The sequence below is a fragment of the Odocoileus virginianus genome, chromosome 7 (genome assembly GCF_023699985.2).
Source record: "Odocoileus virginianus isolate 20LAN1187 ecotype Illinois chromosome 7, Ovbor_1.2, whole genome shotgun sequence".
In the NCBI taxonomy this organism is placed as follows: Eukaryota; Metazoa; Chordata; class Mammalia; order Artiodactyla; family Cervidae; genus Odocoileus; species Odocoileus virginianus.
The window spans coordinates 15,938,326-15,954,877 of NC_069680.1; the positions used below are offsets into that span (position 1 = coordinate 15,938,326).

General features: G+C 45.2%; 1 protein-coding gene across 28 annotated transcripts in view; it reads left to right on the top strand.

Moving 5' to 3' along the window:
• TCF7L2 (transcription factor 7 like 2) overlaps positions 1-2,670 on the top strand; it is a 199,438-nt gene extending 196,768 nt beyond the window's left edge. For 17 of the 28 annotated variants that reach the window (XM_070470178.1, XM_070470176.1, XM_070470181.1 and 14 more), the window contains one exon: positions 516-2,670. In XM_070470178.1, the coding sequence (XP_070326279.1) occupies positions 516-939 (424 nt within the window). In that variant the 3' untranslated portion in view covers positions 940-2,670. The remainder of the gene's footprint in view (positions 1-515) is intronic. The other 11 variants (XM_070470197.1, XM_070470203.1, XM_070470198.1 and 8 more) reach the window with 3 other exon arrangements.
• Positions 2,671-16,552: the final 13,882 nt, after the last annotated feature.

Consider the following 16,552-nt stretch of genomic DNA (forward strand, 5'->3'; position numbering starts at 1 on the left):
TGAGTTTCAGATGGATATGAGGCGCCTGGGGAGGGAGCTCTGTCTTTCTCTTCTACACACATGTACACACACACACCCATTGAGGGGTGGGGGTGGTCGTGGTGGAAATGGAGGGGGATGGTTACCACGGGAAATGAAGGGACGTCTGAGCCAAAAAAAACAAACGAACAGTGTGGGCGTGGCCGCTTTGTGTCACGGTCCACAGGTGGCGCCCTTGAGCCTGCTCGCTTATACTGGGTCAGAAGTGGGGCGGGGGGCGTTTAGCGGGGGCACGGGAAGCAGGTAGGTAGGGAGTTGTGCGGTCTGACAGTTCATTCGCAGAGCGGGCGTTATAGCTCAGTGAGCCGGGCACCCCAGCGTGACGTTAAACGTCCCCTGGCCGCTGGGCAATGTCTCCCCGGGGGGCATCGTTAGGTGGCGGTCCTCTTGCCGCTGAGCAGTAAGATAACTCTCTCCCTTGGCATCTCTGCCCTTTATTCACAGATAACTCTCTCCCCTCCCTCCCCTGTTTCTAGGAGAAAAAAAAAGTGCGTTCGCTACATACAAGGTGAAGGCAGCTGCCTCAGTCCACCCTCTTCAGATGGAAGCTTACTAGACTCGCCTCCTTCCTCCCCCCACCTGCTAGGCTCCCCTCCCCAAGACGCCAAGTCACAGACTGAGCAGACCCAGCCTCTCTCGCTGTCCCTGAAGCCCGACCCCCTGGCCCACCTGTCCATGATGCCTCCGCCGCCCGCCCTCCTGCTTGCCGAGGCCGCCCACGGCAAGGCCCCCGCCCTCTGTGCCAACGGGGCCCTGGACCTGCCTCCCGCCGCTCTGCAGCCGCCTGCCATCCCCCCCTCATCTCTGGCACAGCCGTCGACATCTTCCTTACATTCCCACGGCTCTCTGGCCGGGACCCAGCCCCAGCCACTGTCCCTCGTCACCAAGTCTCTAGAATAGCTTTACCCTCCTCAGCCCCGGGTGCTTTGTGGAGTGTTTTCCTTTTGCTGTTTCTTCATTTCCGGTTCCGCCCCGCCCCACCCCCACCCTCCGGCCCGTTTCCGTGTTGTCCTCTTTTCCGTTTGTGCCATGTGGCTACATTAGTTAATGTTTATCGAGTTCATTGGTCAATATTTGACCCATTCTTATTTCAATTTCTCCTTTTAAATATGTAGATGAGAGAAGAACCTCATGATTCTACCAAAATTTTTATCAACAGCTGTTTAAAGTCTTTGTAGCGTTTAAAAAATATATATATATACATAACTGTTATGTAGTTCGGATAGCTTAGTTTTAAAAGACTGATTAAAAAACAAAAAGGAAAAAAAAAGCAATTTTGAAGCAGCCCTCCAAAAGGAGTTGGTTCTGTATTATTTGTATTAAATACGAGCTTGCGAACCAATCATTTTACATCTGGTTTTTAAACCATAGGGCACAAGGAATGCAGTGCCATTTACTTTTTTTTTTTCCTCTGTGTGAAACAACTTTTATTGTGATGTTACTTGTTATTGTTTAAATGTACAGAAACAAAGGGTTAAAATGTGTTAATATACCTTGTTCCATGGTGTTGTTCTTTTGGGGGGAGGGGGTTGCTATTCAACAATTGATGGAATCACATTGCTGTTGGACCAGTAGTATTTATTGCTTTAGAGATTGCTCGTCGAACCTGTACGTTGTCCCTTTTAAAATATGTTTTCCTTTTTCTTGAAACTGTATAAAGTTTTTTTCCCCTTAGCATAAGCATCTTATATATAACAACTCATTTGTACAAGGTTTTTAAGTTTATATATAAAATGTGTATATATATATTTTTTGTTTCCCTTTTGGACTTTTTTTTTTTTTTTCTGTATGAAACCCAGATACCGCCAAATGGACGTTAATAGTTGCATTAAAGGATCAGTAGCATTAACAAAAGTTGCTTTAAAAGCCATTATGTAAAACAAGACTTGAACATTAGTGAGGGAATCTTAGCAACGTTGTACCAGCAGCAGTGGGAATTGTCCCGTTTCCCCTGTGAACTCACAGGCGAGCGCCCTGCACCCTGAGGACATGGACTGACCGTGTGCAAAACTTTTTATGTGCCAAAATTCTCAGTGACTTTAGCTTTCTCCCTCTTTTTGATGCTGTAATTTTCGTTCATCATGTTTTGCTGTGATGTTACATAGGTAGATTTGTATGTAGTTTTAATGTCACCTATAACAAGACGTGTTTGGTAGCAGATTGTCCAGAAAGCATTTTAAATGAAGAGGTATAAACCCTTAAGGGCCAAAAATTCTGTATATTAGATTACTCTTAAAGGAAAAACCAGCTGCCGCTTTTATGTATCCCTGTGACATACAAGTAGGTAGCAAACTTTAAAAAAAAAAAAAAAACCTAGGCATGTTGATGTTACAAAATGCTGTATAAAGCTAAAACCTGTTCATTCAGTGCCATTGTAGTTGACATGAAGCGATTGTAAAACTGTCTCCGGTTTTTCTCTGGTTTATTAAAATGCTAACTATAACATTTTTTTGTGAATACTTTGAATGTTTCCTAACAATTGTGATGTTACTGTTCCGTTTTATGCTCTTATTCCAATTTCATTTTTAATGGTTTGGAAGCCATTTTTGTAATGAATAAATGTTCATGCTGTACAGTATCTGTAGCATGCCATTCTGGATTAATAAAAGCAACTTAGTATGTGCAGATAAAGGCTGGTCACTTGTTTCTATAATTTGGGTTTTATCTCTGGGGAAACTAGATCTGCCTTCAGCAAGAGAAATGTGTTCCCAAGGTGGAACTTGAGACCCGGTGGTTGGTGTGGGTGATGGGTGATGATGTGGATACCAGAAAGGGTCCCTGAACTCTTTTTATTTTCCCATCTCATTCTTAATGCCAGTTTGGCATAGTTTGTGTACCTGGTTGGTTCATTTCTGAAAGCAAATGTCACTCTTAGGGCTATAAGACTGACACTCTGATATATCTGAGTTGGCCCTCTGAGTATCAAGCAGAAATGATCTAACACTTATTAATGAAACTTAGTTCACCAGGAGGGAATGTAAGAAAGCACATCATTTTAAGGATCATTGATGTGAAAGTATCCTTATTTCTTTGTAAGAATCACATGTAAGGAGAGATGCCAGGGTGAGTGATTGTTAAGCAAGAAGGTTTTTAGAAAACGGATCAAGGTATTTCTGTTACAAGTTTGCAGGGAGGACTCTTGCTGTCCCTGAGACTCAAGTTCAGGACTCCACCCTGGCCAGCATGCAAGTTCACCGCCATCGCCAACGAGGGCCACAGTAAAGATCATCCCAAGGTTTCCACTGCATTCATTTCTCATGTTGGCTAGGATGAATGGTTGGGTAGATGGGCGTATATGTAGTTCTGCTTGTCTGGATAACCTCACCTTCAAAGGCCGTGATTTCACTGGCCACAGAAGCAGTCTGTGTCACTGCCCTTGTTACTTCCAGTTACACAGTATCGTCATCAAGGACTTTAAAGCTCCTTGGAAGCTCTGCTTTGCTCAAGTTGGTTTTTGTTCTGTAAAATCTTGGTATTTTTGTCTTTAGTTGTTTTGTATATCCAGGAAAAAGTGATTCTGGTTCTCCTTCCCTATTTTATTTTGCACACTGGGACCAGGGTAACCTTTGATAACATTTGTGTCATTTGACAGTATCTGTTTTTTTGTGGCAGTGTGCCAAGCCATTGATGAGTGTTTTCTCATTTCTTCCTGACACTACCACCTGAGGCAGATTTTATCCTCTAACTCCACACTCTGCTTTATTTTCTAAATCTGGGTTTAGGAACTCAGAGTGTGTGTCTTGTTCAAGACCACACAGCCTGTAGGGTGGTGGAGCTGGGATTTAAGTTCAGCCCTGACTCCAAACCCATGCTGTTAATACTAAGATATACTTCCTTGCATAATAAAGATTCTGCATCTCTCAAACAGAGTGATGGGATGGTCCTTTTGAAGACTTCCTTGTTTGCCCCACCCCTTCCTCCCCAGCACATACTTAGTTTCTCATAAATGTATTTTTGCTCTCCTGCTTTCAAGGATGTGGTTGCTCTCTGCCTGGAAGGTCTGCTTTGCTCCTGCAACCTCATTGCTTATCCTTCAGTTCCCCTCGTAGGTGATAGTGATGATGTCTCTCTTCTGTGTGACCTTTCAGCTTACTGTTTTCCCCTCCCATTAACGCTCTCACCCACCATCGTGTCCATTGGATGTGGCCGAGTTAGGCCAGTAATAGCACGATTCAGTTTCATGGACATTTTGGGCTGGATAATTCTCTGTGGTAGAGGGCTGTCCTATGCATTGTAGGGTGTTAGCATCCATGGCTTCTACCCAGTAGATGTCAGAAGCACCCCACTTCCCAGCAGTCATGACAGTCAGAAATGTCCTCTGATATTGCCAAATGCCTCCTTGGGATAAAAAATCACACCCAGTTGAGACTCATTGCTCTAGAGAGCCCCTCAGGAGGACAGGAGCTTTGGTGTCCTCCTGCTCTATACTAGGGTTCTGGTTGAGCACCTGGCACATAGATGGTCTTCCATTCATGTTTGTTGGGGGAAAGAATAAATGAAGTTGGCCAACTCCACACCTGTATTGCAGGAAGTAAGAGAATGGAAGCTTTCCATAATGCTTCCAAATGTGTTCCTAGAACTTTCAAGTTCTCAGTTATTTCCTTAATCCTTTCAGCCTTGCTGGAATATAATTCATTGCCCTTGTTATAAAGGCTGAAAAATACCAGGTCGGGGTAGGGGCTATTCCTCCATCATCAGCCCAGCCTGGGTACAGATCTCTTCCTAAAATTCAAAATACAGATCACCCAGCTCTGTGCTTCCATATCTACAACACTTGAGCTTTGAGGATCTTCTCTCTACCCCAATATAGAAGTTCCTTTCCCTCCAAGCTTGTCAAATGCCAGGCCAAGTCCTTGCCCTTCATCTCTTTTCTTGACATCAGTTTGGTTTCTTCCTACCTATGGAGTTTACTTTCAAACTGAACATCTTCCCATTTCATCCATGGGAAGAATCCGTGGCTTTTTGTTACTAAGGGACCCTAAGACAACATCTAGGAGCCCATGACTCAATCCCTGAGCCACATGCTCCCTGACCTCTGTTGGAACCTGGCCAAGGAAGTTTGTGTAGTTGTTCAGTCACCAAGTCATGTCCAGCTCTTTGCAACCCCATGGACTGCAGCATGCCAGGCCTCCATGTACCTCACCTTCTCTCAGAGTTTGCCTAAGTTCATGTCCATTGAATCAGTGGTACTGTCCAACCATCCCATCCTCTGTTGCCCTCTTCTTCTGCCCTCAATCTTTCCCAGCATCAGGGTCTTTTTCAATGAGTTGGCTCTTTGCATCAGGTGGCCGAAGTTTTGGAGTTTCAGCTTCAGCATTAGTCTTTCCAGTGAGTATTCAGGGTTGATTTCCTTTAGGATTGACAGGTTTGATCTCCTTGCTGTCCAAGGGACTCTCAAGAGTCTTCTGCATTACAGTTCAAAAGCATCAATTCTTTGGCACTCTGCCTTCTTTAATATGGTTCACCTCACATCCATACATGACAACTGGAAAAACTAGTCTTGACTATATGGACATTTGTTGGCAAAGTGATGTTTTTGCTTTTTGATAAATACATTGTTTAGGTTTGTTATAGGTTTCCTGCCAAGTAGCAGTTGTCCTCTAATTTCATGACTACAGTCATCATCCACAGTGATTTTAGAGCCCAGGAAAAGGAAATGTGTCACCACTTCCACCTTTTCCCATTCTATTAGCCATGGAATGATGGGCCTGGATGCCATGATCTTAGTTTTTTTAATGTTGAGTTTCAAGCCAGATTTTTCACTCTCCTCTTTCACCCTCATCAAGAGGCTCTTTAGTTCCTCTTTGCTTTCTGCCATTAAAGTGGTATCATCTTCATATCTGAGGTTGTTGTTATTTCTCCCCATAGTAGTAGTGTGTATTAGTCACCTGTGGCTGCTTTAACAAATGAACATAAACTTGGTGGCATAGCTGTCACAGCTCTGGAGGCCAGAAGTCAAAGCCAGTGTGTGCTTTCTCCAGATGTTCTGGAGCCTCTTCCAGCTTCTTGTGGCTGCCTACAGTCCTGGGTGTTCCTTGTCTTGTAGCCACATCACTCAGATCTCTGCCTCTACCTTCTCATCACTGCCTCCTCTGCATCTGTCCTGAAAGTCCCCCTGCCTCTCTCTTAAAAGGATCCCTGGGATTATGTTTGTGCCCCCTGGATGATCCTGGATAAGCCACTTCTCTCTAGGTCCTTAACTCAATCACCTCTTCTGCCATATAAAGTAATAAAGGTTAGGGAAATATATTTTAAGGGGCTACCCTTCAGTCCACAACAGAGGCTTTGCCAATTCTGGGACAATTGGCAGGGCCTTAGAACAGAATCCTCCAGAATGAGCAGTTGTTCCACTGTTGGTGGTGGTTTTGGACAATCCCGTGGCAAGAGGGATTATTATAGTAGATGTGTTTCTATTTCAGATAATGGAAAATTCACTTTTTATTCTGATGATTTAGATGCATAGAGGGTCAGAGCCTTTTGTCTGGATCCAGGATTTGAAGAGGGGAAGCATGTGGGAGCAGTGGCATGAACCTGAACTTGGAGCATTGTCCATCTGACTCCCTCACTGTGTGTCCTTGGGCAATGCCTTCAACTCTCTGAGCCTCTGTTTCTTCATCTAACACCTGGTGACAATATGTCATTTTGACATTCTTATGAGGGCTGAAATGCAGAATGCCTGGAATAATAAATCATAGTGTTGTTTATTATCACAAAAGCAGAAGGCTGGTCGTAATTATTTGTTTTCCTTATTTCTCCTTGGGATTCCACTAGTCTGAATCTTTAAGCCCAGGTTAGAGAATTATAGAGATCTGGATGTCGAAAATGAAAGTCAAAATCAAAGTCACTCAATCGTGTCCGACTCTATGCGACCCCGTGGACTAGTCCATGGAATTCTCCAGGCCAGAATACTGGAGTGGGTAGTCTTTCTCTCCTCCAGAGGATCTTCCTGACCCAGGAATCGAACCCAGGTCTCCCGCATTGCAGGCAGATTCTTTATCAGCTGAGCCTCCAGGGAAGCCCCTGGATGTGGAAGACCCATCCTTATTGTAGTCGAGGGACCATAGGCCTGGGATACTGTGACTATCCACAGTCATTCACTTTACCTGGAACTTCATGGTCCAAGGAATAATTCTACCTTTTGGAGAGTCGCAGCTCTGGCTGACGTGCTTTTTGTGATATGGACATATGTTTTTAATTAAAGCCTTTTGGAAAGAAACTAAAGAGTAGCCTAAAAGTCTTGTGCGTCAAGTGCCAGAAACCAGAGCTTGGAATCACTAATAAACAAAGCTAGAGGTCTGATGCTCTAGAGGGCTCCTCTCTGAGGTTGGCATCCTCATCTCCCATTTCAGATCAGGTCCAGCATTCCCAGGTGTGTGGTAATGGCAGAGGCTGGCATGAACCCTGGTGTGGGTCTGATGGGCAACTTTGGTGAACTCTGAGTCTGGGTTTTTTAAAGCTAGCATTTTGTGAGTGCACTTAATGGGAGCTGTAAGCACACTGATTCATTGATTCACTCATTCATTCATTTAAAAACTATTTCTTGAGCACCAATTTGAACCAAGCACTGAGAAATCTGTATACAGGTCAAGAAGCAATAGTTAGAACTGGACATGAAGCAATAGACTGGTTCCAAATCGGGAAAGGAGTACATCAAGGCTGTATATTGTCACCCTGCTTATTTAACTTACATGAGTACATCATACGAAATGCCAGGCTGGATGAAGCACAAGCTGGAATCAAGATTGCTGGGAGAAATATCAGTAACCTCAGATACGCAGATGACATCACCCTTATGGCAGAAAGTGAAGAACTAAAGTCTCTTGATGAAAGTGAAAGAGGAGAGTGAAAAAGTTGGCTTAAAACTCAACATGCAGAAAACAAAGATCATGGCATCTGGTCCCATCACTTCATGGCAAATAGATGGGGAAACAATGGAAACAGTGACAGACTTTACTTTTGGGGGCTCCAAAATCACTGCAGATGGTGACTGCAGCCATGAAATTAAAAGATGCTTGCTCCTTGGAAGAAAAGCTATGACCAACCTAGACAGCATATTAAAAAACAGAGACATTACTCTGCCAACAATAGTCCGTCTAGTCAAAACTATGGTTTCTCCAATAGTCATGTATGGATGTGAGAGTTGGACTATAAAGAAAACTGAGTGCTGGAGAATTGATGCTTTTGAACTGTGGTGTTGGATAAGACTCCTGAGAGCCCCTTGGCCTGCAAGGAGATCCAACCAGTCCATCCTAAAGGAAATCAGTCCTGAATATTCACTGGAAGGACTGATGCTGAAGCTGAAACTCCAATCCTTTGGCCACCTGATGCAAAGAACTGACTTATTGGAAAAGACTCTCATGCTGGGAAAGATTGAAGGCATGAGGAGAAGGGGATGACAGAGGATGAGATGGTTGGATGGTATCACCAACTCAATGGACATGAGTTTGAGTAAGCTTTGAGTTTGGTGATGGACAGGGAAGCCTGGCGTGGTGCAGTCCATGGCGTCACAAAGAATTAGACATGACTGAGTGACTGAACTGAACTCAACTGGTACAGAGGTCTGGGTAAAGTCAGATTGGCCTCTGTTTTTCCCTTTGAGCTCAGTCCTGAAGTATCTAAATAGTACAGAGTCTTTAAGAAAAGGGGCCACCAACATTCCTGAAGCCTGGACAAGCCGCTCACCTGGAAAGAAGCTTCATAGAAGGATAATGACCAGAGGATGTGCTAAAAACTCTACCCGTGTTTCTCATTTAATCCTCCTGGGAATAGACACTCCTTTTATGTTCATTTTACAAGTGTAGAAATTCTGAGATTTAGCAAGGCTAAGTGGCTTTCTCAAAGAAACATATCTGGATCTTCTTACCTTAATTGCATCTTTAAAGGCCCTATCTTCAAATACAGTCACATTCTGAGGTACATGGGGTTAGGAGTTCAACATATGAATTAGGTGGGGGATACAGTTTAGCCCAGGGCTTCCCAGGTGGCTCAGTGGTTAAGAATCTGCCTGCCAGTGCAGGAGATGCAGGAGACATGGGTTTGATGCCTGGGCTGGGAAGATCCCCTGGAGGAAGAAATGGCACTCTACTCCACTATTCTTGCTGGGATGATCCCATGGACAGAGGAGCCTGACAGGTTATGGTTCTTGGGGTCCCAAAGAGTTGCACGCATACTCAGGCACACGGACAATTTAGCCCATAACAGAAGTTTTTATGGTTTTATGTATAGAGATTTTGCATGTCTTTCAATCAACTTACCCCAGATATTTCATGTTTTTTGAAGTGATCATAAGTGGTATTTAAAAAATTTTATGTTCTATTTGATTGTTGCTAGTATATCAGATTATACTTGATTTGTTTTATTAACTTTTCATCCAACAGTTTTGCTAAATTCACGTATGAATTCTAATAGGTTAGCTATAGCTTTTTTGGGTGTTTCTATCCACACAATTGTATTATCTGCAAATATTGATAATGTTATTTCTTCCCTTCCGATCTTTATACTCCCTCTTCTGCTTTGTGTGTGTGTGTGTGTGTGTGTGTGTGTGTGTGTTTTATTACACTGGCAAAGGCCTCCAATAGAACATCGAATAGGAGTGCTGATATTGGGCTTCCTTGTCTTTTTTCTGAACTCAGGGAAAAGCATTCACTATTTTACCATGTTTATTAAGTATGTATAAAAGCTGGCTTAAAACTCGACATTCAAAAAATGAAGATCGTGGCATCCAGTCCCATCACTTCATGGCAAAAAGATGGGGAAACAATGGAAACAGTGGGCTCCAAAATCACTGCAGATGGACACTGCAGCCACGAAATTCAAAGACACTTGCTCCTTGGATAAACAGCTATGATAAACCTAGACAGCATATTAAAAAAGCAGAGACATTACTTTGCCAACAAAGGTCCATATAGTCAAAGTGATGGTTTTTCTAGTGATTGTGTGTGGATGTAAGAGTTGGACTGTAAAGAAAGCTGAGCACTGAAGAATTGATGCCTTTGAACTGTGGTGTTGGAGAAGACTCTTGAGAGTCCCTTGGACAGCAAGGAGATCCCACCAGTCCATCCTAAAGGAGATCAGTCCTGGGTGTTCATTGGGAGGACTGATGCTGAAGCTGAAATTCCAATATTTTGGCCACCTGATGTGAAGAACTGACTCATTTGAAAAGACACTGATGCTCGGAAAGATTGAAGGCAGGAGGAGAAGAAGGGGACAACAGAGGATGAGATGGTTGGATGGCATCACCGACTCAATGGACATGAGTTTGAGCAAACTCTGGGAGATAGTGAAGGACAAGGAAGTCTGGCATGGTGCAGTCCATGGGGTCACAAAGAGTCAGACACTATTGAGCGACTGAACAACAACAATGTGTATTGTCACCTGCTTTTGTAGATTGTTGTTTAATTGCTCAATTTTGTCGGTTCAGTCACTCAGTCATGTCCGACTCTTTGCGACCCCATGGACTGCAACATGCCAGGCTTCCCTGTCCATGGGATTTCCCAGGCAAGAATACTGGAGCGGGTTACCATTTCCTTCTCCAGGAGATCTTCCCAACCCATGGATCAAACCCGTGTCTTCTGCATTGGCAGGCAGATTCTTTACCACTGAACCATCAGGTAAGCCCTCTTTTATAGATATGTGCTTTTTTCAGTCTTAGTTTGTTGACAGCATTTATCACAAACTCAATTAAAGGGTGAAAAGGCAAGCCACATGTAGGAGATAATATTTGTAACACATTTATGTGATGAAGGACTGATATCCAGGAGAATAAAAAGTTCCTAAAAATCAAAAGGAAAGATAGCTTAATCAACTGAAAGTGGGCAAAAAGTAAACCCAAACCAAACAAAAATGAGATAGGTGATTCACAAAAAAAGAGAATATTCCAATAGCATAAGTTTACCGTTAGTAGATGATAGCAGCTTTATTCATAATAGCCATAAACTGGACTCATACACACTGTCCATCAATAATAGGATGGATAAATTGTGGTTTTCATACAATGGGTAGTTCTCATCCAGTGCACTCACAATCCCTCTGGACTCTTCCCATAGATGATACACACTCCATTCCACTGAAATGCTGGAGGTGATATTGGCCAGGTGAGGGGGACAAAAGTCCTCTCAGTTGTTTGTCTTGCCTAGAGCAGGTAATAAAAGACTGCGGCTATGATCACTATGTGGTCTACAGCCTAGGGCCTGGCAGGTGAGCGACTACAGCCAGAAGTCATGAAACAAACTTTTTGAAAAAAAATGGAATGCCCCCTATTCACTCGGTTTATGGAATTATGAAGAATTCGGGTTAAGCAATATTAACTTCCTCTGGACTCTAAAGGTAGCAGTGGTTACTACTTAAAATAAGCTAAGTATTGCCCACCTCTCACCCATATCCCTGTTAGCTTTATGAGACCAAGGGTGGAAGGAAATTCACAGTGAAAAACGTGGATGGAGTGGGGCTATTGGAATGGCCCCTAAGGATAAATACAACACTTACACATTAAATTCCTATTAATAACTTTGCAGATAACATCCTGCTAGAAACCACTCTGGTTCTGTATTTGCTTTTCAGGGTGCAAGGGTTGGAGGGGAGGGTGGAAATGGGAAATCATGGGTTTGTTACAAAATTAGAGCCTACCATTGGCATCAAGGTGTGGAGGGGGGGCTCCTGTTTAGACCCTACACCTCCACCAGGATATCAGAATTCCCAGGAGGAAGCTGTGGAGACATGTAAGTTCTATCCTTCTGGGTAGGAGTTCCAGGAGGGCCTTGTAAGGCCAAGAACAGCTACTCTAAACAGAATCAGACTGCTTCATCTCCAAGAGCTGGAAAGATGGACCAGAGGAAACTGCAGCACGGAGAACAGGCCCCAGGTGCCTGAAAACACACAGCTGGGTGCTGGCAGGTTCTAGGCTAGATGCCAGGATTCCTTGCAATCTAGACCATGGATCTCTCCAGAATGACCCCAGCCTTGACTCCTCTACTGACTGGCTTTGAGGATAGGGGATTTGCATCCTGCTGCTAGCTCTGAGATTCCTTCCCAATCTTGGGTCAGTGTCCAGGTTTGCAGACTCCAATGGAGGACTGGCGTGTGCAGCTTATAGGAATTCAGAAGCCACCTGTTAGCGGGGGCCTCTGTTGTACCAGGCACCACACTAGGCTTCTGGGCATCTGGCACAGCACACATGATTTTATTTGTTCTTCACCCAAATACTATGATGAGAGCCTTCCTGTTTCCACAGTCATGAGAAGGAGCTCAGCAACACATTCAGCATCAGTCAGCAGAAAAGTGCTGGAGCTGGGGTTAAAATTAGCTGATTCTCTTCGGTTACCTTGCATATGAGAATCTTAAGAGAAGCTGAGTCCCGACACTTCTCCCAGGTTTAGGAAAAGCTGTTAGGACTAGGCTGGCCTGGGACACCTGTCCACTTGGGAGAAACAGGGCTGCCCTGTGGGGAACCCTATGTCCCACGGCTGCTCTGGCCTAGGGTTAGGGTGCTGTGTTGTGGGAGGGTACTAAGTAGCCCTGGCTCCAGGGCTAAGAGGACCTCTCCTTCTCTTGGTTCCAGGAGCCATGACTTCACCGTGTGCCACCAGCTGTGGTGAGCAGCAGGGGAGTCCAGTCCAGCCCTGAGTGCAACCCCCAGATGGCTGATCCCAGAGGCCAGGTGCACGGTGGATGTCTGTAGTTACCAGAGCCTGGCATTTGGGGGCTCTTGAATGCAACTCACTAAGGTGATACTGGAAAGCCTCTCGAGTGCCTTGAGGTTGGTTGTTGGGCATCTGAGGAGGAGCGCGCAGCCTTAGGAGCAGACAGGCTGGCTTCTGCAGACAGCCTCTGTTCTCCCAGGAAGGGGCTGGGCCATCCTTCTGCCTGGCTGTCCCCTCCGCCCCTCCTCCACCTTATATAATGGCACATTATACAACATTGCAAAGCAGGTGGTATTTTTAAAGACAGCAAGTGAGCATTTTTTTGGCCTAAATTTGGGAATGAAACAGATGGATTTTTAAGACTCTGAGCTTTTCCTATGAATAGTAACCCTTGTTCTCCTCTGCTTTTAAACACCAGTTTCAAGACCACCTCTAGCAACCAATCAGCACTCTATTTAATTATAACAAAATTCTCAGCTCTGTCTGCCGCTGCTCGGACAAGTGGGGGGCACTGGATCAATTTCTGGAGCCAGGCAGACTTGCCAACAACAATTTTCTTTTTCCCAGAGGGCCTCGGAGGCCGGCAGCAGGTTCCAAGCCCTTCCTCTCCTGCCTGCTCGGCGTGGGCTCCCTGACAGCGAGTTTGAAAAGGGTTACAGAGAGGCAGATAAATGCCCAGCTTGTTGCAGCCTTCCTGACAGCGCCGACCCCCGCGCCAGTGAGCTCATGCCCGCCTCATTACGCGTGGTGCCAGATTTTTTCCATTAACAGGTAATTGAGTAGAAACTAAAATAAGCGAAGTTTGTTCATCCCTTGGATTTTCTTGCCGGGGTTTGAAAGAAAAACACTTTAGCTTCGTTAGTGGAGGAGTGTCCTTGAAAACGTATTTATGTTTTCCAAGTGATTTGTCGCTTGGTAGGTGTAATAAGTCCGTTCCCCTGGCCGCTCCCTTGTTGTTTTTATTCTTTAGGGGCCACAATGTTCAGAGAATAGGAGCTGGTTTCCTGGGCCCCTGGCTGTCTGACACCCTGTTTTAAGAGTGGATGGTGAAGTATGCTCTGTTCATGGTAGAGAGCTTATTTTTCTCTCTTCTCTCTCCCTAATGCACTCACATGGTGCGCGTGCACACACACCCTGGAAAATCACCCATACAAGCCTGTTGATGGATCACACAGTCTTAGCCTGCAACCTACAGGGCCCAGCTGTCAGGTGCCCGCAGGACGACTGGCCCCGCCCCCAGGGGCCCCAGGCTGGCCCCGCCCCCAAGCGTCCCAGGCCGGCCCCACCCCCGTCTCCGTGCCCTGCGCCTGCGCGCAGGTGCTCCAGGTGACCGGCCTGCCCCTCTGAGGAGCATTCAGAAGCAAAGCGAGGTTCGGTCTCCTTTTCTCTCTTTGCGGCTTTCCGTATGCGTGCCCAGCCCAAGTTCTAATTGCACAATTTGCTATTCCAGGAACAGATGTTGTGTGAGCCCCGAGGTCTCCAGTTTTCCTGTTTCCCATCTTGCTGGGCTCCTATCTCAGCTGGTCTGTTTTCAGCTTCGCAAAGACGATTCCTCATCACTGCCCAGCCCCAAGTTCTCCATCAGGGTTGGAGCTTCGGAGATGTGTGTGCGTGTTTAGTACTTGAAATGCAGAGAAAGGGAGTAAGTAGAGGCGTGGCCTCTATACTTAGGAGTCTCTGTTTTACCTGGAAAGCACCAGAGAATCATGGCTTTATTTAACCATCATGAACCCTTTGAAATTCTGGTCAGAGCTAATAACCGTCACCCTACCCCACCCCCGAAATGTATATGCTTGATTACAAAGAACAGGCTGCATCTGTTTTCAGTAGTTCATGAGCCCCCATGACCTTCAGGACACGAATCGCCACAGCGGTCAGGCAGGGCCAGTGAATCAATGTCGTTAAAGCAATTTTTTCTTCTTCTAGGATTGTTCAGCCCTCTACACACCTGGCATAGAGGTCTTTGTGAAGGAAAGACAGCTCCAGAAACTTGTGACTTTCGGGTGAACAAACTTAGCTCACAAGCCTTAGTTCATTGGGTATTCTGCCAGTAATGATAATGATAACCACAGCTAACATTTTTACTTCACTGCTCTGTGCTAGTGCGGGGTGTCCTTCTAACAGGGATGGTGTCGATTAGGTCCCTGCCCGCCCAGAGCTAACATTCCAGGGGAGGGTGGGGAGACAGACAATCACCAAGTAAACAAAAGGGCCCCTTGAGATTTCAGTAAGTGCCACAGGGAAATAAACCAATGTCACGATGGGCAAGAGCCTCGGAGCATTAAGGGGGCCCCTCAGGGAGGTGCTGTGTCACCTGAGGCCTGAAAGTTGAGAGGTTTTCTAGGTCTGTCTCACTTTGGTGCCTGACTCACCACATCCCCCAGCCTCCCACAGCTCTCCTAGCAGCTCCGTTTCATAGTTGAGCACGCTGGAAGCCCAGAGGGGACCAGAATTGGAGTTAGGCCTCTCAGAGCCCCAGGCCCGTGTTCTTCCTAGTTTTTAAAAAATGGCTTTATTGAAGTATAGCTTCAATACCAGAAAACTCACTCATCTTAAGTGTACAATTCAGTGACTTTGAGGAAATTTACAGAGTTGTGCAACCGTCACCACAGTTCAATTTTAGAACATTCTCATCACCCCAGAAAGGTCCCTTTTGCTCATTTGCAGTCACACCCTGTTCCCACGCCCAGCCCTGGGCAACTGCTCATCTTTCTCTCTCTGTAGGTTTGCGTTTTCTTCCCATTTTCTACATGTGGAGTCACACATTATATGCTCTTTTGCGTCTGGCTTCTTTCATTTAGCACAGTGCTTCTCAACCTTTCTTTCATCATTCACACCTTCCCCAAGGGGGAAAATTATATTTAATTGAAATTCTCCCAAAAGACAGAAATTAAATACTGAGGAATACAATTTTGTCAGGTTGAGTTGAGCTTTGGAAAACCACAAATTGTTGTAATAGCTAAGAAGTTTTTGCCCCCAGCTTTCTCCCTTTTAGGGTTCATATCATTTGGTGGAGAATGTAGGACTTAGTGTAATGTTTATATATATATATATACACACACATATATAATATTTTTGGCTGTACCACGTGGCATGTGTGACCTTAGTTTTCCCAACCAGGGATCGAATCCACTTGCCATGCCTTGGAAGGATGGAGTCTTAACTGCTGGATGCCAGGAAAGTCCCAGCATAATGTTGAGGTCCATCCAGATTGTGCTTTCCCCTTGACTGTTGTGTAGTATTCAATTGTATGGATTTGCTGCATTTTGTTTAGCCACTCACTAATTAATGGACTTTGGCTATTAAAGTCCTTGCTCTTAAACACCATACTGAAGCCCTCAGCCCGCTCCCCATTTGAGGAAGAGTGCTGCTTTGGGAGGATGAAATCACCCTCGTTCTCTCAGTAGTCCCATCCACAGACTGGAGGTAATAATCTTTAGGCCATAGGGTTGTCATGGCAACGATCAACTGCCCACCGCCTAGTAGATGGTGACAGCTCGGTGTACATCAGTGACCCTGTCCACCCCCTCATCTTTTCCGTGGGGAAGGGTGACCCCTTTGAAATCTCCCCCACTGTGCTCCTTCCAGCTCCAGCTTCCTTCTGCGTCTCCACATATTATGTAATGTCTGACATTATTATTTTCTCCTTTTTCTGTGGTGTTATTCAGGTCAAACCCAACATTGTTCTTTAACAGGAATCTCAAATATTTCTTTCCTCCTGGCACTTGTCTCCTGGTCTCAGCGGTTGACACATTTCCAAGGACCAATTGGTTTCATCTGCTTCTAAGAAGCTGGGCCTCCTGCAGGGCAGGGCAGGGGGCAAACGCGTAGGGCTGTGCATGCGGATGCTGCTATAAAGTGAGCACTGGACTGAG